The sequence below is a fragment of the Synchytrium microbalum genome, assembly GCF_006535985.1.
Source record: "Synchytrium microbalum strain JEL517 chromosome Unknown SmJEL517_scf0010, whole genome shotgun sequence".
NCBI lineage: Eukaryota > Fungi > Chytridiomycota > Chytridiomycetes > Synchytriales > Synchytriaceae > Synchytrium > Synchytrium microbalum.
The window spans coordinates 370,429-387,509 of NW_022158359.1; the positions used below are offsets into that span (position 1 = coordinate 370,429).

Sequence of the window (17,081 nt, forward strand, 5' to 3'; positions counted from 1 at the left end):
AGCAAAATCTGCCATCACCAGGAGGTGCCAAAATGTTATCGCTCAGAGCTCAAGACTCACTGGCCCGTCCAGCAGCTAGAACTTATGTAGATGATGAGCCTGCGGAGGCTGAAGAGATGCTGTCTATAGATGGAGAAGTTGGGACGGACATTGAAACGATCGTGGTCACTAAACTAGCACCAGTCCCTGAAAAAGACTCTGGAAGCATAGCCTCTTCCACTCAGGTCAAGCCCATGGGCTTCTTTAGAGGGCTTCTTAGGAGAAGACCATCACGGGGTTCAACAACTGGTAGCGTAACTGAAAGTGTTGACTCGGAACGAGAATCTCGATCTCCAGAACCAAAATCTGGTGGATTCTGGAGGTCTCGTTCTAGAACTAGGTCTCCGGATAAGGGCAGAGGAAGGTCACAAGGTCGAGACACTGAGCCAAGCAGTCCTGTAAATAGTGAGCCGCCGAAACGGTCCAAGTCTCCATTTAGGTTCCTATCTGGTGCTTCGACAACGGGATCGTCAGCACCTGTAAGAGCAAAGTCTCCATTCAGCGAACGATTCAAGACACCACCACCAGCTTCTCCTGTCGCAAAAGTGCCTGGACTTATTGTCGTGGAAGGAAGACCCGTTAGCCCAGCACCGTCAAGACCACTAACACCGATAAACACATCGTCAGGAGTATCGTCCTTCCCTTCACCAGCTCATACACCCATAATGTCATCAACCTCGTCGACCCCAACCACAGCAAAAAAGTCATTCAGGGACATGCTTATGGCTGACGAACCAATAGAAGTCTCACACACCGAGCTTGAACCCTTGGAACATACAACCATAGACCCCAAGACTGTAAAATTCGTAGAACCGTTTGTGCCTCTGAAGCCATTCACCCCACTCGAATCTGGGCCATCTAATATTAACACATTGGGTGGCTTTGATGAGCCATATATAGCTGAAGCGGAAGAGGCATCTACACCGATATCCGACATCCCAATAAAACCGATAGAGCCACTGATGGCATTGAATTTACGACCGATAACTCCCCTCGTGCCCGATGAAGAAGACGAAGATATAGCGCTACCAATCATAACTCCAATGGAACCGATAAAGGAACTCGAGCCCCTTCAACCATTACGACCAATGACTCCACTCACTCCGGATCTAGATGATGACGAACCCATTGAAACGTCGCAGGCTATACAGCCACTACCAATCACTACGACAGTACCAGCCCAGGATAACTTCTCCAAGCCATACCAGCTGCCACCAAGTACAACTCCTCAATACGAGCAGCCTAGATATATAGAACAGCCTAGAGTAACGGTGCCTTTAAAGAGACCAGAACTGCCATTAGCTACCTTTGATACAACATCATCACCACCACCGGCAACAGTAGTATCATCTGCACCTTCAGTACCTTCGTCATTTATGGAACTGCCAGAATTGACCTTCTCAGATACGGAAAGCGTGTCTTTCCCCTCATTCTCACGTATTGTGAGTGCTGTAACCCTTGGCAGGCCAAGTGCTAAACAGTAGAAACTCCCTGTAACTTTTGTTAGTCTTGTAACTTTTGTTAGACAAATCGTATAATATTGACATTCATTTAATGTACTTTATCAAACTGGGACGTGTTTTCAAGTGCCTTTCATACTTTCAGGGACGCGTCTTGATGTGCGAAAATTCAGGTGTTCTTGCTAGATCCGAGTCAGAGAGGACATAAACCATTAGCAGTCATCACATCCAAGTAGATCCAGTTGGTTTGCTGGCAGGTGTTAGCTGCCAATTCTTCGACATCTCCGCGTGCTTCGCAAAAAGGTCAACATTTTCGAATCTCGTCTACTGACCGAGCAAAATTGAATCATGGCCAGCAAGCAAAAGCCGCTGAAGCTTCGACCAGCGAATGTCTCACTACCATGGATGTTTGGCATAGGACAGATGTCATCAGATGATGAAGAAGATGTGATCAAGGCTTCATCACCTCCAGCAGGTTGAGTATACTCAAACCGTTGCCCCTGAAATCTATTCATAATTGAATCTAACATAGTATTTGATCTACCTTATTCAGGCAAACAAGGAAATCTAGCTGAAATTGATGAATTCGTTGTTCATACACCACTTCGCGATGGACCAAGTGGCTATTCGCAACCACTATGGGAACAAAGAATTGAAGAAACTTTTGTACAAGAAGGGTGGTCGCCAACACGGACAGATACAGGTCTCGTTGGGACCTCAACTCCCGATCGCAGCAATTCAAATGAACGACGATTACATTCCCCAGAGGATCCAATAGGCAATTGGTCTTCACCAAGAATGCAGTCTCCTGCTAACGGTAGTAATAGTAATTCTAGAACAATGGACAATGCTAGGTCACCGGCTGAGAACCCATTCTTGACAAGTGCAAGTAGAAGCAATGCTGAAACCTATACGACGAATAATACAAGAGATCCATTTGCTACTTCATCACGACTAACTCGTAGTCCTCCACCGCCATCACGACCTCAGACAGCTAATGCAACACCGCAAAAGCCGCAACAACCCACACAACAGCAGCCTATACAACGACCAGCTACTGCACTACCAACAACAACAGCAAATAGAGTACCAGCTACTGTAACTCATATAGAACCTCAACCTCACATACCGCCCCTCGTTATAACGGGCATGACACCAGGATCTACTAGATCAGTATCCCCTAGAGTTCCAGACCAACAAGCAACACCTGTATCTCCTCAGAAATCAGTGGCTCAGACATCGGCGATACTAGATAAAAGCAGCATGCAAATGTCGTATGGTGAAATCAAGGCTGAGAATGATCGGATATATGAGGTTCAGTTATTGAGAGAAGAACTTCGAGCTGCGTTGAATGAAGCGCGTCGATGGAGAGATATCGCAGAGTCTGCTGGTGCTAGTGCTGCCGCTGCTAGATCTGATAGTGTTAGTCGAGAGGCTGTTGAGAACTTGAAGAATGAGGTACGTGGTGTGTCACGGATGCCCTGATTTCTTTATCGATCCCTTAATGTTTTTGCTCATATTAGTGCAGCGAATCACGACAACGTATTGCATTTTTGGAGAGCCAGAATGAAGATTTGCTGAATGCAATATACGATTATCAAAACCGTGAGCAACAGGCACATTCTCAGTTACGGCAAGTGATGGATCGGCTCGACGAAGCAACGCTCAAGGCGGAAGAAGGTCAACAAAGGCTGGCTGATGAAAAGGTTCGTGACAATATGCTCTTGCGTTTTTTTCTCACTTACCGAAGTTGTGGTAGGCAAAGAACGAGAGAAATGAAATCGACTTTCGTCTGTTCTCTCGTAAGCTCAGAGGTCTACAAGACACTAATGCTGAATTGCGGCAAGAAGGAGAACAGCTTCGATCCGAGTTGAGGGTATGTCATTACTGACCAATGTCCTCGTTTTTCCCCATCTTATCGCATCTTTTCACTCTTTCAAAGCGGTTGCAATATGAGGCTACTGGTCCACGTCGTTCTCGAGAAGAAGGCGTGTCGCTAAATGAGAGTCAGCTAGCCTTTGACAATGAAGCGTTGAAGGTGAAGAAAATTTTGATGAATCTTTAGATCAAACTCTCAGTTGTTTTTTTGCTCATCGTTTCCATCTAACTAGCTTCTGGTTATGGACTTGCAGAAAGAGAACGAATCTCTCAAGCCCGCTTCACAAAGACCAGATACAGCAACACTACTACCATCGACGTATAATTATCTGGATCGGCCACCATCAGCATCAGCCGACCGGTATAGATCACCTATAAGGACAGTACCTCCATCGTCATTCGACGCCGTTAGATCACGTCTAACCACTGCACAATCGAGTATACAGCCATCCACTAATACCAATGATCCAATGTCGTTTGGATCTCGTCTAGCTCGTTTTGAGCAAGAGTCCGTCTATAACCCAATAACGCATGATACTACACCGCCTCCTACTAGGCAGAGTAATGGAAATCATGCAACCAGTAATAATTGGGCGTCTTCGTCGTTATCTAATGCTAGAGATTGGGGTCGTGCATCGTGGGCTGGACCTTTACCACTGTCGGGTAATGGTTTGAGTAATGGTGGTGGTAGTAATAATTCAAGGCCAGCGACATCTGGTGGACCTAGTTATCGAGATTCAGAAAATCTTGGTGAAATGGACTTTATTCAAGTTCGTGACCAGCTGGATGCTGAGCTGAGAAAATTGAATACTCACAAGGTACTGCATTCGTTTACCATTTCATTTTTTTGGCCACGGTCGACTGACAGTTTTGCGCAACGTTTCTACAGGCATCGCTGGAGTATGAAGCGTCTCGACTTAAATCTGGTCCTGGATCTGCTCGAAAAAGGCGAGAAGATCTTGATGATCAATTGGAGAATGTACAACGGGATATTTCATCAGTGAGAATGAAGATGAGGACTCTCAAAATCTTGTAAAGTTTTGGCGACTAGCCTGTAATATACGAGCCTAACCTCAGAACCAGAAAGGACATGAGAAACTTGCCGGTGGAATCTGTTTTGAATCCAACGTGAGCATGGAACAGACCGGACTGGATCATTGTGGTGTGAGTGGAAATTTATTTTTCAATCATATGTAATGCCAAAAAAGAAAGGTCAGAGTGCTTTTACGACCTTTGCTCGTGTTCAGTCGAGTGCTTTTGCTTCTCCAATATATCGGAGTCTGTTCGCGCTTGAACGTAGTCCTGGAAATCTCCTAATAAACATAAAAAGCATAGTCAGTGCAAGCCTTGAAGCAAAAACGAGGCCTATACTCATGAAATGCAAAAAGGCTTACTGGGCTCTGGCCAAGGTCGTGGTCCAATCAGTGCAGAGATATCTTCACGAGAAATGACTTCTCGCTCCAACAGCAGTTTAGCAACCTTCTCCACCTCAGCCTTCCTCTCCAACAAGAGATCCTTGGTTCGGGTATATGCCGACGCAATAATTGACCTAACTTCCTCATCAATCAGTCTAGAAGTCTCTTCAGAGTATGGTTTCTGCAACTGCTGACTATTATCATCTCCCCTGCCATACGATATGGGACCAATAGCTTTACCCATTCCATATGTCATGACTTGAGCATATGCCATTCTAGTCACTTTTTGTAAATCATCTTGTGCACCTGTTGTTATTGATGCAAAAAAGATTTCTTCAGCCACTCGTCCTCCCAATGTCATGCACGTCATATCCAGCATCTGCAGAGTAGAATGCAGGTATTGCTCCTTTGGCAGATATTGGGCATAACCTAATGCAGCGACGCCACGTGGGATTATAGATACTTTGAGGAGAGGGCTGGCATGTTGGAGATACCATCCAGCTACAGCATGTCCAGCTTCATGATGGGCCACTATAGTTTTTTCTTCAGGTGACAATACTCGTGATTTCTTTTCTAGACCAGCAATGACTCGTTCTATAGCAGCTTCAAAGTGCTTTTCGACCACTGTTTCAGCGTGTCCACGTGCGGCAATTAGAGCTGCTTCATTACATACATTGGCAATATCTGCACCAGAGAATCCAGGTGTTAAAGCAGCTAGTTTACGAGATAGTCGTTCTAGATCTTCGGTGGTTTTGATGGGTTTCAAGTGTACTTTAAAGATATCAACACGGCCTTTAATATCGGGTCTATCAATAGCAATATGACGATCGAATCGACCTGGACGTAGTAGAGCAGGATCAAGGACATCAGGTCGATTAGTACCTGCTAATACTACTACATGTTCAGATGACCCAAATCCATCCATCTCCACTAACAATTGATTTAAAGTGGATTCACGTTCGTCATTGCCACCTGCAAATCCTCCTCGTCCACGAGCTTTACCAATGGCATCGATTTCATCAATAAAGATAATACATGGTGCATGCTTCTTTGCCTTTGCAAACATGTCTCGTACTCGAGATGATCCTACACCGACAAACATTTCTACGAATTCAGATCCAGATACCGAGAGGAAGGGCACACCTGCTTCACCAGCTGTAGCTTTGGCCAGGAGAGTCTTTCCTGTACCTGGTGGACCTGATAATATAGCACCTTTAGGTATCTTGGCACCCAATTTTTCGTATATACCAGGATCTTTGAGGAATTTGACGAATTCCATGATTTCTTCCTTGGCTTCATCCATACCAGCCACATCTTTAAACTTGACTTTTACATCCGTCTCTTGATTAAACATTTTAGCTTTAGATTTACCAATACCAAAGATACCCTGACCAGCACCTCCACCACCAGCAGCACGTCGCGACAGCCAAAACAAGACACCGACCAATATCAAGGTGGGAGCCAGGTTGAATAATAAAGATAAAGTACTTATTTCGTTCGAGTATGATACGGGAATACGGTCTCGTGGTGGGACTCCCAACTCTCGTTGGGCGGATTCTAGGTTTCGTTCAAAGGATTCTATACTACCTATAGTGAAGTAGTATCCACCTACACCCGACTGATCTGGTCGTTGGCCCCCGGTGCCTCGCATGGGTAGAGCTTGTGGAGCATCAGGTCTTAAATACACACGTACAATACCCTTGTTGATGACGACTAGATGATCTACATATCCCTTGTCTAGCATATTTACACGAAACTCGTGCCAAGTGATTTGATGCTCTTGGCTGATCTGAGACAAGAAGTGGTATGCGATAAAGAGTGCTGGTAGCCCATACATGAATATCATGGTAGGGTTGAGTTTAAAGGATGTTAGGACTTCGAATGTGTTTTCGGATGGTTCTTTATCTTTACTACTGTCCTTGCGATTCTGCTCTCTCTGCCTTTCCCGTTTAGCTAAATGATGACAAATGAGCTGTGAGCATGGGGTATTTCCCAATTTGCGGTTGCGCCGAGTAAGGCTCTTAAGCCTCGAAACTCATGCATAGCTTCTATGCTGTAAAACACATCGAGCAGACGTACCCTTGCTTTCAGATTCGTTCTCACTAGCAGATTTTTTATTCTTTTCTCCATCCTTCTTGTCTCCCTCATTACCACCGCTTCCACTACTACTTTTACTGCTCTTACTCTCACTCGAAGATGAATCGGATTTGGCTTCACTATTAGGACGATCGAAAAAGTTTTCAAATCCTTTTGGTATGACTTTGGGTCTATCCTTTTGAGGTGGAGGCGGTGCCGGGTCCGATGAAGCCCATCTCCTTATGATGTCGTTGAATGCGAGTTGATGTCGAGATCTGTGGACGTGCCGTAAGGGTATAGACACGTGTGCAGTAGTCGTTGTGTAATGCGATATGGAGGTCCGAGAGCGGATGGATGGTATGATGGATGTTGTCTTTGGCAGTAATGGGTTATTCGACCTGCTCAATAATGGTGATGACGATGCACATGTTGATGCATGGTGGGCAAGACACAGCAGAGATTGAGCCCTTCGTATAGTCTCAAGCGGCAGCCGTATACTGCTACCCGGCATGGTACCTCCTTGCTTTTACTCGTCGAACAAGCGAGAAAGGAGCTCGCTCTACGGTTTGGACAACGAATGACACGAATCAATCTGAAATCCCTGTTGCGGCTCATAATCGCGACGAGGACGCGTCATTGCTGTTTAGCTCGTGTGAAATGTCGGATAGAATCCTTGCTTGGCCAGTTTGTAGGACTTACCTTCCTGCTCTAGCTCTGACAGAAAATTCCAAACATATTCCGTTGTGAAGTTGGGGCAAGAACACCACTAAAGCTGCTAGAGAACTGAGTTCGAGGATACGTTCCTAAGAACGAAGCACTGCCCGAAGAAGTCAAAAGGAGTCGGAAAGGCTGGCCCTCATTGCGTGGTGAAGGAGACGCAAGCTTTCGTTGGCATTTACAGTACATTATTGCAGCCACATGCACAGAAAATTGACATAGAACTGGTGTTTAGACTATCATTGGCTGTCCTACATGTGGAGGGTGTCCCAGTTTCGTTCGGGTTTGCTAATAAGCATCTCCAAAACAGTGCGCTGGAGCAACATCGAATTACAAACTGATACAGGCGAAAGATGCTCACCCATTGCGATTATAATCGATTTGGGAGGCCACCTCAACGCATTGGCGCGTGCATCTGCTAAGAACATTCTCCGTGTCGCCGTGGACTTCAACGTTACGACACGTTGGTGCACTCTCTGGTCGAGCAACGTGGCTCAGAATTCTTTCACCAAGATATGATGCTTGAGCTGCTATTTTATTGCCAGATAGATATGCACGCCCGGGTGTTGATAGTTGATATTGAGAGAAACTAGACACATATATGTTGTTCAGATACATTACCGGACATACAAAGAAACGTACTTTGTAACCGCAAAAGCGCCAGAATTAGCATTCATTCTTGTTTCTCAAGTCTTCCAACCCGATTTAGCCTCTTGTATGGAGCAGTTCGATGCAGAGCTTTGTAAAATCCGTTGAAGCCTTCCATGAAAGTTTGTTGCGAGAGGGCGATTCCAAATTCGTCACAACTTTCCTTCAGCCTAATGTTGGACGAACCGTTAGTATCAGGCTTGACATGAGCTCCGTTTGCGGCGATCCACTATGTGGTTAAAGCAGCAGGAACACATACACATTTTTAAGAAGAGGATGATATGCATGGTCAGTGGTCGGCAGCAGGTGGTGCAACGTGTGTTCTCCAAAGGTTGTGAGCACGATCACTGGGTTGTCCTTGAGTTCGATCCTATCGGTAGTCACCTCCATATGATACATTCCGAAATCTGTAGGCATTGACGGATCGCCTATTGAAATAAAGACAAATTCAACTGGTCATAAGCTTGATAGATGTGATTGAAAGATTTTAAGAGATTCAAACGAGCCGTGCCTTGATGCCATGGGCCTTCATCGACCGAATCCTTGTTGTGAGAACTGTAGGATCCAATACTCAACAACGTCCAGCTGGTAAACATATGCATGAACTAATTGGAGCACGGATTTTAGGTGAACGCTCGAATGTTTACATTTGACACATGTCAGAAATGCACTTACAGAAAACAGTCCAAGGCCACCCCAAAAGGACTTGCGTAACTTGATAATCATTGCTAGTTCTAGCAACGGCAGTATCTCTCCAAAATTTTCCTTGCCGTTACGTTTACGGAATATGGACTGGATTGTACGAGAATAAAATCCCAATAAGGTTATCACAAAAAAGTACTTTTGTAGTTGCCAAAATCCCTTGACTTGTTTGGCCGGATCTCGCTTGGAAGTTGGTAAAAGTGGGAGCATTGGCTCTGCGCTCCATGTTTCCAAATCCCACCAGCTATTTGCGTACAGGTGGTGACTCAATGCGTGGGTAATTCGTCCAGTATATGAGCTCCCCAATGCCAGGTCTAAAATTTAATGTGTTTGAGTACATAGATCTTGTCAATACGAGCCTTTTTTTGTCTCACCCATTAGGTACATTCGCCAGTTGTCCCTTTGATGGTAAAAGTTGTGTCCGGCAACACTGATGAGGAAGAAAGGTTTTAAAAAATCAGTCAACCGTACTGTAGACGTAAAGCGAAAAACTCTGCATCACTCACGCAATCATTCCCAACAATACACCAGGCAGGACAACTAAAGGATATGCCTTCCACGACTTCCAAGATGCCGCAACAGCTACAAGTCCCAGGTGCGTCAGAAGCAATCCATCGGCGATCATCCGGGACTGTCGTTTTGGTCCATCTCCTGCTGCTTTAACAATCGGTAAAGCCCGACGACGTAAAGTGGCATAGAAGCCATCTTCTTTGAACGTCAAAGGTGACAGGCCTGAATTTCGAGTAATTTCGTAAGAATGTAGGCAAGAAAAACATAACACTTGGAAGGACTGACGTGAACCTCCTGCAGGTTTGACATAGTACTTGGATAAGAGTGATCGGGCCTTCTCGATGTCGAGATGTGCGCTTTCCTACATAAAGTACGAGTGTCTTGAGCTATATGTCAACTTGGGCAGTTCTTCAAACCAGTACTCTTACAAAGGCTTCTGTAATATCCAGTCCTTTGAGCATTGTAATCCACTGTTGCCCACCAGGATGCTTAAAGTTGGTGAGATCGTACAGTCTGCATATGGAAGAAACTCCTCAGTTGTTGTCATTGTTGTGATATGTCGCACTATGTACTGTCGTGGACTTTGACCAGTAGGTAGATCTTCGGCCAACTTACGAGTCATGAACTCTCCAATATGATGGATCAGCACCATGTTTACAATCATCGGTCCGTCTTATCTCCAACCATTCAAATGGATCTCGAATGTGTTCATCGCGCCGTGATGGTCTTGGGAAAGTAGTTCCTAAAGCAGATACTGCATCTCCTGAATCTTCCTAAAGATGCCAACAAGATATGAGCGTACAATTAGTGTACTGTGGGGCTTCAAATGCAACGATTGCAAAAAACGTGAGTTTGAATGTTTGAATGCTTTGTACCATAGCTTCAGCTATCTCATCCGCGATATTTGGAGGCATGATTACAGTGTTCTCTATGTCCTATAACAGGCAAACACTGCTGTTGCTGATATCAGATTTGATGGTAAATGGGGCCTAAAACAAAACCGGTGCTGGTGACACACTCGAGAGACGCAAAAATCATTATTTCTCGAAAACAGAGGTTCACAACATCCCAAACTCATGGACACAATTCGATTTCATTACGGCAATACATCAGCCATTTACTTGTACATCATTCTAACTGGATTGACGCGTCCGCAAGCAAATTTCATTGGAGCACAATTTTACAATTTACTTTTACGCCATCTTGTAGGCTGAGGTTTGTATCCAAGCATCCTCTTTGCCTTGTCTATAGACAGAAGAGTCTCGAATTCTCCAGTTCCAGGCTTCAGAGTGACTTTGCCATTAAAGTACGTTTTCAGCAACTCAGAGTTTGGAATCCTCATACATGTATCCTCGTTGGCGATGATGAACACTAGAAGACAATGGAATGAATGAATACCAGAGAATCCTTTTCGTAAACGGAAGGCATGCACTGCGAAATAACGTATTACCTTCAGCGCCTTTTATTGGTGCAGTCAATCCTTTTAACACGGCATCACTTGCATCTCGAGCGTCTGCGAAGGGAAAATGTTAAAGTCACTGGAGGCAAAAGCTCCACGAGACCAGAACCGAGAGCGACATACCTATATAACCCCAAAAGTTCCATGCTCTCGACATGACGGAAGCGGCATCCACAGAGAAACTATCAAAAGTTGCATATTCTTCGGCTGTGATAACATTACTAAATCTGAATCCCAAGATCTTGAGGTCTGGGTCTCGTCTTGCGTATTGTTCTGCCATCTTCTCAGACAGGTACTTGGACAGCTGTATATTCAAAACAAGACAAGTTCAGATCCTGAACGTGTTGAATCTAGAGCGACGAAACATACAGAATAGGAGCTCTCTGGTAGTTCGATGGATTCATCAACTGGGACTGAAGATGGCGTCGTTCCTGGAAGCCACATTGGAATTCCAAGGACAGTCTCTGAGCTTGCATAGATAATGTTCTTGATCTTCAATTGTCGACAAGCCTCGAATACATTGTACGTCGACATCATATTTGTCTGAAACACCACGGAATTCGTCGTTAAGCCAGGAGCTGGGATAGCAGCTAGGTAAAAAAAAACCATTACTTTAGTCACGAGAGACAATGTAGATGGTGTTGATAGCTTTCAAGCTAAACGATCCCGAAACAAATCATGTTCCACGATGTGATTCCAATGAAGCTCACCAAGATGCACCACAGCATCGAAAGGGGCCGAAGCAATGTGATCGCAGTGGCTCAAGACTTGGATGGTCTCTCCAAAATCTACTAAATTTGCTCTGACATAAGGATACGAAGGACGATGTGTTGCAAGATTGTATTGTGGAACAGTGTCTGTGACGACCACCTTATGACCATTGTCGTGCAGGTGCTGAGCGATTATTTTGCCAAGACGGCCCTGTCCTCCTGTAACGAGAATCCTCATGGTTGAACCTGCTGGTCTTGAAGAAAGATGTTTGGAAATGTGGTTTGTGTGGTTGAGGTAAGTGAAAAAGTCAAATCGCCGGCAATGGGAGTATTGCTACCAAATGCATCTATGCAATCATAGTTATGTAGTTGCTTTTCGATGCTCCACATCTCGTCTCTGTTTGGTTTCTGACCCCAGGCAAAGTTGTTGTGACAACATACCCCAAGCTGATTGCTGGAACATCGATTTTATTTTGATCAGAGTGTGATAAATGGACTATTTTCAAGTATCGCATATACCATGCCAGAAAGTCAAAGCTTGTTTTGTTGAGCTCTTGTGCAAATTGTGATCGAACACCGACGACTTTGCTGCACATAGACCGGTCGCTCAAAGCAAGAACAGCCATATACCACGATTGCCTTAAAGTATGTAGCAGCCCACGTTCAGAGGGTCAAAACTCCATACAACCTTGTTGGAACCACCAACAAATACGCCTGTTTGCATTCGAGGTTTCTTTAATTAGCAGATGGAAAAGATTATATACATTTTCTGGTCTTAAAATAACGATGCTGACAAAAGTTGCCAGACTGTTAATATTCTGCGTTGACATCCTACTTTTGTGCGCGTTTCTTCAGAGCCTCGGCCCGTCTCTTCAATGATGGGCGACCCCAGACAACGAATGCAATGGCACATATAACGACGACAACTGCAGATACAGAGCCGGCAATGATGGCAGTTTTGTTGGCAGAAGCTCCCGATGCAGCAGCGGCCAATGCAGTAAGGTTAACAGGAGTAGCAGAAGTTAAATTCAAGTTCACACTAGATTTACGAAGGTAACCGAGGTTAGCCTGATTTTACGCTATTGATTCAATGAGGCATTCTTGAATACTAACGATGGGTCGACAAAGACTGGTCCACCTCCTGCTCCTACAGCGCTGACATTGGGAGCCAATACAGGCTAAACAGGAAGACAACGTTGCGTTAGCAGGGCCAAAGAGAATAGTTTTGGTTGATCGAATCTGTCTTTCATAGGTTATTTATCCTTCTTTGAGCTCTTTCAATGCTACTTACAGTCCAGTAGTTAACATTGAAAGGACCAGTGTATGATGCAGAGGAGTTTAGCGACGGCTGAGTGGTAACATTGATGTTGCTATAACCGGTCTGAGAGGCAACAAAGTTGAACACGTTGGCAAGTGTTGGTACAGTATCGTGTCTGCCTAGCGATCCCAACCCCCAGTTGTTTTGCACGGTGCTCAGCGTAGAGTAGTGGGTATAAAAGGTGCTATCAACAGTACCGGCCATACCGGAACTGGTGACGGCACCACCAAGTAGAACGGCAAACACTCTATTGTTGTCAGATGGGTATACTTCGTTCTCGTCAAACGTTAACAGGATCAGTGTTCGATTGTCGTTGAAGTTGGGGTTGGTTAATAGACTGCCTAAGAAGTATTGGGTATAATTGCCCACCCAATTTATATTGGTGTCGTGACCATCTGTCAGGATGAATATTAGTGAAGTACATACAGGTGTTGACAGAAACGTAACTCACCATTCTTCATGTTTGGTGTGAAGAAAGACCATTGTGGGATCACATTGGCATTTACGTCCGCGGCGAAATCTGTCGAGCATGGCAACATACAGTTTAGTTGTTGTTGGAAATTTGTAAAAGTCGACAGCTCTTACCATTAAAGTTACGAATGCGACTAGCACGGGTAGGATTGAGCGCAACGGAGTCGTAAAAGATGACTGGATTGTGTTTTCGTACATAGTACTACACAGGGTTTGCGGCAATAATGAAGCAAGTTAGCAAGGGAGACTATACTCTGTCTTTGTTTCAAACTCACAGTGTAGTTGTCAGTGGGGTTTGAGTAGTTGAAGCCGGTGAATCCATCAGTTGGCATGTTCTCTTGGTAGACAGCCCAAGAGATCTTCTTAGCTTCCAGAAGGTCAACCACCGTTGAGACATTTTGTCCCAGCTCATGAAACGCGTCATCAATACATCCCCAATAGTCACCACCAACAACTGACATGTAATTAGGTTCGCTAGGATGCGTAACGGCGTGGTAGTTGTCCAAAAGCTGTCAAAAACAGGAGGTCGGTTAAATATCTGGCATTCTGTGACAATGACAACCCAATAGAAACTCACAATTCCTTGAGACGCCAACGAGCTCAAGTAGGCATTGCTGGCAGCCACTGCAAAGTTGGTGTTTTCCAACCAGATCGTTATTATTCGGTCGAAAGCCTAGCAGTGAGTTGTGTCAGGAACAAGCGGGAGGAAGCAAACGATTTTTAACATAGAACTCTTCGAACCTTCCCAGCGACCACTGGTCCGTTTACCAGGGTTCCATTGTTAGCACCAGTGTAGAACGACGATGCAGCAGTTGGTGCAGCAGCTGGAGCAGTAAAAGGAGGAACCACGGCTAATGTGAAGCAGGAAGAATGCAGTAAGCATCAGCTGTCGTAGTTCTAGCCGAAGCTCCAGTCAAATGGAAGCTTGCAGCGTCCAAACGAGATCCAATCGAGGAAATCGGAGCTGGGATGCATTGGAACCGTTTCTTACCTTGAGCGGTCACAGAAGCAGCAATGGCAAGGGCAGCGGCAGCAGCCTGGACCAACATCGGGAATCTTGATTTCTCTCTCACTCTCAGTCAATTATTACCAATGACTTAATGACGACAGCACTGGCCAATAGAATTCGCTTGCTATCCCACGTTTTGTTGAACCCCGGCTGAACCCATGGGAACAAACATCGGCTGAAAAAGCCGCGTGAAGTAGCTAAAACCCCAACGTAAAAGCTCACTCACGTATGGAAAGGGAAGTTTTCGTCATCCTTGTTGGTGTTGTTAAATGCAGTTGCGGCGCTTGGATTGAGATTTTCACTGATTGAGTGACGGAAGATACGCGTTGATAGGACCAATGGTACTCGACTGGTCGCTAAAAAAGAAAGGCAGCCCGGCAATAGGTATGGTATGAGCGAGTTATCGCTGCAATGATCATAAATCAATTCCGTCCGAGGCGTTTTGTATTATTATGGGGGTAAACTATATGCATTATCTGGTCTAAGAAATTATGATGCTGCTAATTTTTTGCCAGACTGGTCTATATTTTTGTTTGAGAACCTACTTTTGTTCCTCGACGTGTTTCTTCATGTCTGGACGAACCCAGATCACGAATACGATGGCAGACAAAATGATTCCTGCTCCAACAACACCAGCAATAGACCCTGCGATTACTCCAGTGTTGTCACCGGTAGCGGCAGCGGCAGCTGGTGCCGCTGCAGCGGCAGCCAATGCGGTAAGGTTGACAGGAGTAGCAGAAGTTAAAGCCAAGTTAACACTAGATTTAGTACGGTGATTGTGTTAGGTTCAAATTCCAGCTTTCGCTAAAAACACAGTCCTGAAACAGTTACGATGGATCTACGAAAACGGGTCCTCCTCCAGCTCCTACAGCAGTAACATTGGGAGCCAAGACAGGCTAAAGAAGCATTCAACGAGGTAACAGTGTTAAAAATCACATTCTTCGCATACTACTTGAACGGTTTTAAGCTTGGTACTCACGGTCCAGTAGTTAACGTTGAATGGTCCAGTGTACGAAGCAGAAGAGTTTAAAGAAGGTTGGGTAGTAACAGCTACGTTGCTATATCCGGTTTGAGAAGCGACAAAGTTGAAGACGTTGGCAACAGTTGGTACAGTGTCGTGTCGGCCCAATGATCCCAAGCCCCAGTTGTTTTGTACAGTGCTCAGTGTAGAGTAGTGAGTGTAGAAGGTGGAATCAACCGTTCCGGCCATCTTGGAGTTGGTGACGGCACCGCCAAGTAGGACGGCAAACACTCGGTTGTTGTCGGCTGCGTAGGATTCGTTTTCGTCGAAAGTCAACAAGATCAAGGTTCGCTCAGTGTTAAAGTTGGGGTTGTTCAAAAGACCACCCAAGAAGTATTGAGTGTAGTTGCCGACCCAGTTGATGTCAGTGTCGTGACCGTCTATAAGTTTAAATACAGTCAGTAAAAGTTTCGGTCGAGCTTTGGGACTCTGTCTCACCGTTTTTCATGTTTGGTGTGAAGAATGACCATTGTGGCATGACATTGGCACTGACATCAGCAGCGAAATCTATATGACATGATATTGAGAGCATTCGTTAGCGTTTTGGTGTATGGTGAAATATAAGGACATGTGTTAGCTCCGTTGTACGTGTCAAGATCAACCAAACTCACCATTGTAGTTGCGGATACGACTAGCACGAGAAGAGTTGAGAGCAACAGAGTCGTAGAAGATAACGGGGTTGTGTTTTCGTACATAGTACTACACAGGATATATAGATTTAGTAATTCAATTAATGGGCGTATGAATGCTGTGCTTTTGAACTTACAGTGTAGTTGTCAGCGGGGTTTTGGTAGTTGAAGCCGGTGTATCCATCAGTGGGCATGTTCTCCTGGTATACAGCCCACGAGATCTTCTTGGCTTCCAAAAGATCCACAACAGTGGAAGCATTTTGGCCGAGTTCATGTAAAGCGTCGTCGACACATCCCCAATAGTCACCACCAACAACAGACATGTAGTTAGGTTCACTAGGATGGGTTACGGCATGGTAGTTGTCCAAGAGCTGAGTAAAAGAGAGGTTGATTCAGTCAGAGTCATCCTTTGACGAAGAAGAAAAACCAAGTGAAGCTTACAATTCCTTGAGATGCCAGTGACTGCAAGTAGCTGTTGGTAGCGGCAACCGAGTAGTCCGTGTTTTCCAACCAAATGGTGATGAATCGATCAAAAGCCTGAATGCGTGTGGTTTGTTACGAGGTGCAGGATCAAGATCTTGGCAGTAGCAAACAAACCTTTCCAGCGACGACTGGACCATTCACCAAGGTTCCATTGTTGGATCCAGTGTAGAAGGAAGAAGCAGCAGTGGGTGCAGCAGCTGGAGCCGTAAAGGCAGGAACCGTAGCTAATGTTTAATAGGAGAAACCGGATAGTCAGCATTGCATTCCATAGCACCACGTATAGGATTCAAGTCATAAGAGAACGAGGCTTCCATCACAATCAAGGTTCCAACATCAAACGAGATCCAAGCGACAGACAAGACAGCTGAAGCCGGAACGGAATGGCCGGAACACTTTATACCTTGAGCAGAAGCAGAAGCAGCGAGAGCAACGACAGCGGCAGCAGCTTGGAACAACATGGTGGCTGGGAGCTTTCAAAGTGCGATGCAGATGGCGACGAGAAGAATTTTTCGTTCTGACACGGATCCAGCTCCCTC

At 45.2% G+C, this 17,081-nt stretch overlaps 5 protein-coding genes across 5 annotated transcripts; 1 reads left to right on the top strand and 4 right to left on the bottom strand.

Annotated features, from left to right (window-relative positions):
* Window positions 1–1,847: 1,847 nt before the first annotated feature.
* Window positions 1,848–4,413, top strand: SmJEL517_g02445 (uncharacterized protein; the record flags this gene model as incomplete). The annotated part of the gene is made up of 7 exons (XM_031168373.1): window positions 1,848–1,974; window positions 2,053–2,957; window positions 3,023–3,205; window positions 3,259–3,375; window positions 3,442–3,537; window positions 3,611–4,195; window positions 4,267–4,413. The coding sequence occupies 7 exons, from the start codon at window positions 1,848–1,850 to the stop codon at window positions 4,411–4,413; spliced, it is 2,160 nt and encodes a 719-aa protein (XP_031025609.1).
* Window positions 4,414–4,601: 188 nt separating this feature from the next.
* SmJEL517_g02446 (uncharacterized protein) lies at window positions 4,602–7,379 on the bottom strand (the record flags this gene model as incomplete). Its single annotated transcript, XM_031168374.1, has 3 exons — window positions 4,602–4,690; window positions 4,772–6,745; window positions 6,872–7,379. 3 exons carry the CDS (start codon window positions 7,377–7,379, stop codon window positions 4,602–4,604), a joined length of 2,571 nt encoding a protein of 856 aa, XP_031025612.1.
* A 3,246-nt stretch (window positions 7,380–10,625) lies between these two features.
* SmJEL517_g02447 (uncharacterized protein) lies at window positions 10,626–11,852 on the bottom strand (the record flags this gene model as incomplete). The annotated part of the gene is made up of 5 exons (XM_031168375.1): window positions 10,626–10,816; window positions 10,896–10,958; window positions 11,028–11,208; window positions 11,274–11,494; window positions 11,615–11,852. The coding sequence occupies 5 exons, from the start codon at window positions 11,850–11,852 to the stop codon at window positions 10,626–10,628; spliced, it is 894 nt and encodes a 297-aa protein (XP_031025611.1).
* A 593-nt stretch (window positions 11,853–12,445) lies between these two features.
* SmJEL517_g02448 (uncharacterized protein) lies at window positions 12,446–14,452 on the bottom strand (the record flags this gene model as incomplete). The annotated part of the gene is made up of 9 exons (XM_031168376.1): window positions 12,446–12,653; window positions 12,728–12,792; window positions 12,906–13,327; window positions 13,384–13,452; window positions 13,518–13,605; window positions 13,679–13,912; window positions 13,981–14,076; window positions 14,145–14,254; window positions 14,395–14,452. 9 exons carry the CDS (start codon window positions 14,450–14,452, stop codon window positions 12,446–12,448), a joined length of 1,350 nt encoding a protein of 449 aa, XP_031025604.1.
* Window positions 14,453–14,953: 501 nt separating this feature from the next.
* Window positions 14,954–17,003, bottom strand: SmJEL517_g02449 (uncharacterized protein; the record flags this gene model as incomplete). Its single annotated transcript, XM_031168377.1, has 9 exons — window positions 14,954–15,170; window positions 15,244–15,308; window positions 15,392–15,813; window positions 15,872–15,940; window positions 16,045–16,132; window positions 16,200–16,433; window positions 16,504–16,599; window positions 16,660–16,769; window positions 16,820–17,003. 9 exons carry the CDS (start codon window positions 17,001–17,003, stop codon window positions 14,954–14,956), a joined length of 1,485 nt encoding a protein of 494 aa, XP_031025603.1.
* Window positions 17,004–17,081: the final 78 nt, after the last annotated feature.